Source organism: Leopardus geoffroyi, chromosome C3 (genome assembly GCF_018350155.1).
Source record: "Leopardus geoffroyi isolate Oge1 chromosome C3, O.geoffroyi_Oge1_pat1.0, whole genome shotgun sequence".
NCBI classification, from domain to species: domain Eukaryota; kingdom Metazoa; phylum Chordata; class Mammalia; order Carnivora; family Felidae; genus Leopardus; species Leopardus geoffroyi.
In genome coordinates, this window is record NC_059338.1 from 3,198,190 (window position 1) to 3,206,404 (window position 8,215).

General features: G+C 59.6%; 1 protein-coding gene across 5 annotated transcripts in view; it reads left to right on the plus strand.

The window, feature by feature from the left end:
• The window catches only part of KIRREL1 (kirre like nephrin family adhesion molecule 1), a 99,040-nt gene extending 93,673 nt beyond the window's left edge, over nt 1–5,367 (plus strand). For 3 of the 5 annotated variants that reach the window (XM_045454729.1, XM_045454730.1, XM_045454731.1), the window contains exon 15: nt 10–5,367. In XM_045454729.1, the coding sequence (XP_045310685.1) occupies nt 10–486 (477 nt within the window). In that variant the 3' untranslated portion in view covers nt 487–5,367. The remainder of the gene's footprint in view (nt 1–9) is intronic. The other 2 variants (XM_045454732.1, XM_045454733.1) reach the window with 1 other exon arrangement.
• The last annotated feature ends 2,848 nt before the right edge of the window (nt 5,368–8,215 follow it).

Genomic DNA, 8,215 nt, shown 5'->3' on the forward strand with positions numbered 1-8,215 from the left:
CGCCCCCAGGACCCCACCAACGGCTACTACAACGTGCGCGCCCACGAGGACCGGCCGGCGTCGCGGGCCGTGCTCTACGCCGACTACCGCGCCCCCGGGCCCGCGCGCTTCGACGGGCGCCCGGCCTCGCGCCTCTCGCACTCGAGCGGCTACGCGCAGCTCAGCTCCTACGGCCGCGCCCCCGCGTCCGACTTCGGCCCCGAGCCCGCGGCCCCCGGGCCCGCCGCCCCCGCCGGCGCCGACTCGGCCGGCCCGCTGTCCTTCGAGAACTACGACAAGTTCAACCCCCACCCCTTCCCCGCGGCGGCCGGCTACCCCACCTACCGACTGGGCTACCCGCAGGCGCCGCCGTCGGGCCTGGAGCGGACCGCGTACGAGCCTTACGACCCCATCGGCAAGTACGCCACGGCCACGCGCTTCTCCTACACGTCCCAGCACGCGGACTACGGCCAGCGGTTCCAGCAGCGCATGCAGACTCACGTGTAGGCCCGGAGCGCCACCGAGCGGGGGCGCCTCTGCGGGGCAGAGGACGAGGCTCTCCCGGCCGTTCCCTGATATTCAGGGGCGTTGCGCGTCGCTGCGGGGGCTGCGGGGCCCGGACCGGCCTGCCGCCGCCGCCCGGGGCAGGTGGGGAGCAGGTCTCCCGGAAACACCCCCTCCCGAGGATGGTGCTCTGTGCATGCCCCAGCCTCCTGGGCCTGCCCTTCCCTCTTCTTCGGGAGGACGTGTGTCTTCTGACCTGCGCTCTCGCCTGACCCCGGCACGGGGTGGGCCAGGGAAGCGAAGGTTGTGGAGAGCCGAGGGGGGCACTTTTTAGCATTCCCATTCTGTCCCCCCCCCCCCCCCGCTCCCCTGAGTGGACAGGGCCGTGTGAGGATGAGCAGGCCTGGGCCGAGGGGACACGCGGCGTGGGGTGGGGTGGGGTGGCTCTGGCCCAGACGGGTGGGAACGGGACAGCCTGGCCGGCCCCTCTGCTCTCTGCACTCGTACCCTGGCAGCGTCCCTCCTTCCGGGAGACTGCGGAAGGCTTTGCTGGGTTTCTTGTGGCTGTGCACTCCACAGCCCTGGCGCCGAGTTCAGGCCCAGCCCTCATTCGGCTGAGCCGAACGCAAGTGCCAGCCTTCTGGCTGCTCCCCGTGGACACCTGTGTGTCAGCTTTCGCAGGACCCACGTTTCTCCAGTAGCACCCTCCTCCTTGCCCCTCCGTGCAGGGCCAGCCAGAGAGGTCAGGGTCGTGGTGGAGACGAGAACGGTGGGGACCCGTGTCCTGTTTGACCAGCACGAAGGCTGTATGCTACAGAGTGGTTCCAGAGTCCCCTCCAGAGGGGCCCCTTCCCTCCCCAGCGGGCCCTGCGTCCTGGCTTGAACTCTTGAGCCTGGTGCCATGAGGGTGGGATGCTATAGGCTGTTTTTCAAAGACAACAACAACGACGACGACAGAAACAATAAAAACCTCATGTGGGGAGGAAAAAATAAAAGCTGTAGGGATTCCCCCACCCCAAGTCCCAGTGGGAAGGAAAGGGGGCACCTGCTCACCAGATTCCTAACACCGTCCATTACTCTCGATTTCCAAGCACTTTGAATCCATTTTTAAACATTCAGGTGGTAAGACCTGTCTCCAGTGGGCTCTGACAGGTTTAGGGAGGAGGCCTGGCTCTCAGACTCGCTGTCCTGCCCACCAGCTAGCTGGTCAGAGAGGCCACTTTCTGGTGGCACCGAACTGTCGACAGGTTTTGGCTTGTTAAGTGTCTTTTTTTTTTTTTTTTCCCTTGGACCAATCAGATTCCTTCTTCCACTTTCAGTGCCTTGAGTGTCCAGCTTTGGTTGACCAGCCCTGTGTGGGTGGCCACAGGGGACAGGTACTGCGAGCCCCAGAGACACCGTCAGGTGTTGCAGAACGTGGGGAGGGGGGCGGTGGGTGAGGGACCTGGAGAGGAAGGAAGGGCTGACCCAGTACGGTAGCACAGGGAGGGCACTGCAGGCTGTCATGCCCATGCTGTTCCCACACACACATTCCACATGGCCATTCACAGCCACCACCTTCTGACCAAAGAGAACTGTGCCCCCGCCCCCGGCCTCCCCTTCTCCCGATGAGCGGGGCCTCTGGGGCGATCCCCAGAACGCGCTTTGCCCTTTCTCGCGGTCACCGCTCATTAGTCATGTTTGTTTTAATGAGTTACATGCTCATCAGCCACGGGCCATCGCCACCTTTGCGGATGGGTCTGTGGGGTGACATTCCTCACCGTCCCTGCTGCTGAGGACCAGCTAACGCCCAGGAAGAAAGTAGCTCAGTTCCGGCGTAGCGGGCTGCCTCCGTGTCCCCCTCGGCTGCAGCAGCGGCAAATCCTGGGTGGCTCTTTGCCGGCTGGGGGCCTTGTCCAGGCTCCAGCTGTATTCTGTCCCCTCCCCGTGGGGTCTGACACCTCCCCACAGAGTCCTACATGAGCCACGCGAGAAGATCTGTGAAGGATGCAGGTTCCTGTGCAGATGATTTCGCACGTATTTTGATTCTCTTTGCAGAAACACAAGCCATTCATGATGCAAACAAAGTCTAAAGATGGCAATGGCTTTTTAAACTTTAGGCATATTCCAAGAAATGCTCCGTTGTGTTTGGGGTTTGGCCACGTTCTGTTTCCTCCTTTTTGGTTTTCGTGCTGGGCCCATTCTGTTGAAATGATGGAGAGGAGGGGCCCAAGGTCACTAGCTAACTCAGCCGATGCTACAGGGACCATTAGTTTTCAGAAGCTTGTTCGCAGCCACTCCCCGTTCTCTGTTCTTTAACACATGAACCAGGGCCTCCTGGGTGTTGACTTTGCACAGTGCGAGGCACAGAGAGACACCAGCAACCCAGGCCCTCTCCGCCTCTGCAACTTGCACGCTGGTCTGATCACAATCTGAATTTGGGCCTGCCTGTTGGGCTCAATGGGATTGCTTTTCTGGGGAGCCGAAGGTGCCCTTCCTTGAACATAGAGCTTTGCTGTCCGAGGCGGGGGCCCTCCAGCAGGGTGCCTGAGTGCTTGACGCGGTCACCTTGGCGATCCTGATCCCCTTTCACATTCTCGTTTTGGTGGGAGAGCACCGCACTAGGGGTCAGGACGCCTGGGACCCTGTTCTGAAGCTGCCATCGACTGAGTGACCTTGGCCTAACCTCTTTACATTTATTGCCCCCGATTTTCTGGCCTTAAAAGGAGGGGGGCGGATTGCACAACCCTAGAATTATTCTCTTCTTGCTGTATTCGTTTGGTGAGGTGAAGGGCCCAGCCACCCCTTGTGAGGAGCTGGGAAAAGTAAGTGAGCCGGGGAGGTCTGGGGAGTAGGAGATTCTCTCTTGAAAAAACAGCTTGTACTGTGGGCCTCTTGTTGGAAGCGTCGTGAATGAGTTTCCATCAGGGTCCCCTGGATCTCAAATGGCAGCAAAGCATACCCTAAGCCTCGGTGCCATTGGTGTGGGGGGTATCCTCTGACCGTTGGGAACGGCCGCTCATGGTTGGGGACCCACTCGGAATGCTGCCGGTTTGGCAAAGCCACCTGCCGGTCTAGGGCAGGGCATGGGGACTTTCTTTCCTTGGTGCCCTGGTTCCAGGCAGCTTTGACTCGGGGAGACTGAGAGCAGCCACCCCCGACCCCGTCCTCGGGAGCCAGGGATGCTGCCTCGTTCTCGCGGAGCGGGGTGAAACCTCTGGGCCCAGGTATCTCGAGCCGCAGGGTGAGGCGTGAGCTCGGCCAGCCCGTCTGTGAAGCGGCAGGTAGGAGGTCGGCCAATAGAAACAGGTAGAGCAGCTTTAACGTAAACTCTGGAGCTCGAAGAGGTTCTTGTGATTCTGGCTGAGCCGCGGTCTCTTTCCTCATGGGGGGGGGGGCCAGCCTGCACCCCAAATCCCGGATCCCTCTAAGTCCAGCCCCAGAGTCCTCGGGAGGTCAGGAAGGAGAGCCACAGGGGACGGAGCGGTGTTCCCCGGAACGCCAGCCCTGGGATGGAAAAGGTTGTCTTGACCCCTGTCCTGGAGCCCCTCTTGCCCCCACGCTCAGTCAGGAGCCACAGGTCCTAGGCTCCTTAGCAAGGAATCCGGTGGTCGGCCAGGTGGTAAGAAAACCACATCAAAGCCCAGCCCCCAGCGAGACTGAACTGGCTCAGTCGCTGCCTCGCTCCTTGCTGTGTGGACGCTTCCGTCCGTGGACGCTGCACTCCTCGGCCGCCCCAGCCCCGGAAACCCTGGCTTCTCTGCCACGTTAGCTCAGGTCTGTCCTGAGAGGGTCACCGCCCTGCGCCCCTACAGGCCCTCGTGAGGGAGGCCCCTGAAAGGCGTCCGTGTAGCTCCTGACTCAGCATGACCAGCAGGGAGATGGCCGTGGGACACTGATGCACACAGACCAAGGGGCACAACTGGAAAGACATTTATTTTTGTGAAGAGGCTATAAAACTAACATTTAAATACCCCACTTCCTTGTCCCTGCCTTCCCCTCCCTCCCGCCATCCCCCATAGTCTCTGTCCTCTCCCGGAGGCCAGCCTCGTTGGCCTGCTCTCCCGCCTCGGGCTCGGGCTCGTGGCAAGGGCGGAGATGCGTGTGGCCCCCTGGGAGGGTCCAGAGAGTGGGGGTTGGGGGAGGGCAGGTTCCCATTTTCTTGCATCACTGTGAGGGAGCTCCAGGCCCCGTCCCTGGAGAAATCATTGCTGCGCAGAAGTCACAGGCCATATGGGCGGTTCTGGTACAAGCCTGCCCTTAGAAATAATAACGGTGAAAATAATAATAATGAATAATAATAGTGAGTCCATTTGCATAGAACTATCACATTCCCGCCAGCCTCCTGCCCCTGCTCCTGGCTTTTCGCTGGCCGTGACCACTGGCCTTTTCGAGGGTCGGTGGGCCATGGGGCCGCCTACGTGCTTCTGGAGATCAGATGCTGCCCCCCCCCCCCCCAGAATACCCCTCCCTGGGGAGAGAGCAGCCAAGCTGCCATTTCGGTCACGCTCGACACCACCTTGTAGCAGCCGTGACCCCGGAGGCCTGGCTGTTCCGTGTTGGCCCAGAGGCGCCCGGGGCCCCGGTGGTCGGGTTGTCCACCCTGTCCGCCCTTGGGGTCCCAGCCTGCGTTTCTGGCTCGAGTTGAGTTTTCTGCTCCCAGACCCCGATAATAAATGGATCCATGATGACAAGACAAGAGGAAAAAAAATATTATTTTTGTTAGGACAGACCATCGTAGGTTTTTAGCAATGTGTCTGTGTGTCCTCACGCCTTTTCCTATTCTGCCTGTTTTCATTTTCCTTTTTTTTAAATATTATGTACTATATTTTTAGTCTCAAACACGCTATATATTATATATATTTAATTTTTTTATATATATAAATATAAATGTTTTAAAAAGTACCGTGTTTTGTGTTAATTCAGTGCACGAGCAGCTTTAGCTACCTAAGAGCTTGCCAGATTTGGGGTGAAATGGTCAGATTCGGGGAAAAGGTGAGAGACTTTGGGCTGAGACCGCGGAGCCGAGGCATTTGTGTCGTCTCCGGGCCGTCATTTATGTCTGTGGCTGTAGCGGGACCCTGAGACCTGGTAAGGCGGGCAGTTTGCGGGGGGCGTGCAGACAGCTGGGGGGCCGGGCCATGGGAACACCGCACCTGAAAGTCTGATGCTAAGTCCGATCGCGGGGCAGGAAAGGGGGTGACTGGACCTGGGGTCCAGATCCCGAAGGAACTGGCAGGGGGTAGGAGCCGGGTTGGTTCTCCTTTTACTAAGATCCAGAGCTTTGGGGAAAGAGAGAAGTTACCAGGCCTGCGGCCTCTGGCTGGGAGTGAGGAGGTGTGAGCAGGTGCCTGGAGGCCCACACGCGGCCATCCCACTGGGAAATTCACAATACTGCTGTCTAGTGGCCTTCGTGAGTGTTTCACTCTGCACGCTTCCCTGGTGCCTTTGAAGATCACAGGGAGAAAAAAGGTCGCTTTCAGGTAATGTGGTTTTTTTTTAAAGTTTATTTATTTTGAGAGTGAGAGAGTGGGGGAAGGGCACAGAGAGAGAGGGAGAGAGAGGGTCCCAAGCAGGCTCCACGCTGCCAGCAGAGAGCCCAGTGCGAGGGGCTTGAACTCACGAACCGTGAGATCATGACCGGAGCCGAAACCAAGAGTCTGACGCGTAACTGACCGGGACGCCCAGGCGCCCCCAGATAATGCTTTCTGAAAGCTATAAATCACCAGAGAAACACGAGGGTTTATTGTTTGCATCATCCACGTGCCAGCCAGGCAAACTAAAGCTGGTCCACAGCAGCCATTCTGTGGCACAAGGGACACAGGACACAGTCGGGGACGGAGGGAGGCATGGGGAGGTTGGAGGTCACGGCCCAGAGCCCCGCTGAGGGAGAGGCGGTGTCCAGGACCAGGAGCCTGCAGGTAGCCTGAGGCGGGTCCCACCCTGGGCGGGACCAAGAGGCCCAGGGGCAGGGGGACCCGGAGGTGGCAGCCGGGTAGGTTGAACTGGTGCAGGCAAAACATGGCGTGGTACTTGGGGTCCAGAAGCCAACAGCACAGACTGAGAAGAACAACAGAGGCGAAGAGGCACGTGTGTGCAGACAGGGAGACCCAGGTGAATTCCCTTAGGCCCAGGAGCGTTCGGTGGCCGCTTGCCGTGCTGTGGGTCCACGTGGGGTGCACTATCTTCCTCTCCGCATCCCCAGAGCCCAGCTCGGGGCCGGCGGGCGTTGGGCACCAGCCTGTGAGCTATAGAAGGCATCACTCGCTCCGGGCACAAGACAGGCCAGGCCTCTTCCGGTGGTGACGGGGGCCCAGCCCTCCCTTAAGTCATCCCCAGCCTGAGGACAAGTCATAATCGCCAAGCTCTGCAGCTTTAAAAGCCACTCCCTCCTTGTGAGGTCTTCTGCCTCCGGCCTGAGGCTCTGCCCTCCCTTGCGCCAAGTTCAGGGTCCCCACTGGTCTCCATCAAGACCATCTCCCCAGAGGATGCACCTGTTCAGCCCTTCCTCCCTCCCTCTCACGTCCTGGTAGCTGGAGGGCTGTCCTGGGGCCCCGCCCTGCACACCCTGCCTCTGGGCTCAGGTCCCAGGTCTCCTCGGCCCAGTTGGTACACGTCCTTGCCTCCTCATTTCCAGGTTTTACTCATCTCTAGGGCCCAGCTCAAAGGCCCCCTCCTCCAGGAAGCCTTGCCTGACTCATTACTTATCCACCTTCTCTCCCTCCTGGGAAGTCCCAGGCCTGGGAGCTCTAGCTGGCTGGTCTCATTTGCACCCGTGTGCTCCGACGGCAGGGTTACATGTGGGACACATCGGCACCTTCCTCTTAAAGTAAGGGCGCTTGGGGGCCCCTGGGTGGCTCAGTCGGTTGAGCGTCCGACTTCGGCTCGGGTCATGATCTCGCGGCTTGTGGGTTCGAGCCCCGCGTCGGGCTCTGTGCTGACAGCTGGGAGCCCAGAGCCTGCTTCGGATTCTGTGTCTCCTTCTCTCTCTGCCCCTTCCCTGCTCATGCTCTGTCTCTCTCTGTCTCAAAAATAAATAAACACCAAAAAAAATTTTTTTTTAATCAGGGCACTTGAAACCCGAGATCACGTATCATTGATTTCACTATCCTCACCACCCAACAGAACTTGGGGAGCAGGAAAGGAACATGAGCAGCCCTGTGAACCCTGAGGGGACCTCACCCACGACAGCATGGCGGCCCCCAGCACGGGCTGTCACATCAGCCGGCCGTGCGGACAGATGCCGCCAACACTAACGTTGAGTCTCTCCGAGACCCCAGGCCGCTGGACAAGGCCAGCCTGACCTGTCCGGGCCAGTGCGTGATAAACCAAGTGACCTGTGGCTTCCAGACCGAAGCACTTCACTGCTAGTGTGAGACCCTCCGGCTTTCCCTCCACCTTCCTGGCCAACAGGAGCTCGTTTATTCCAGAAGGCCCGGTCCGTGCTGGTGGGTCCCTCTCTGCCCGGGGCCCCTGGCGGCTAATCAGAGCCGAGCCCCTCTGCCAGCCCAATGTAGCTTGAGGGAGAGAGGAACCTTCGTTTCGTTAAGATGACGAGATTGTGGAATTGCCTGTCACCGTGCTGTCGCAGGGCACATCCCGATGGATGTGGAACCTCACTGCCTGCCCCCTCGCACCTCGGGGAGTCACTGTGCCTCTCTACATCTCACTTTTCCCCTGCGGGAGCTGAACTGACGGCTCCTGTCCCCATCTCCGAGCTTAACAGAGTTCCTAGCACAGGACCACTCGGTAA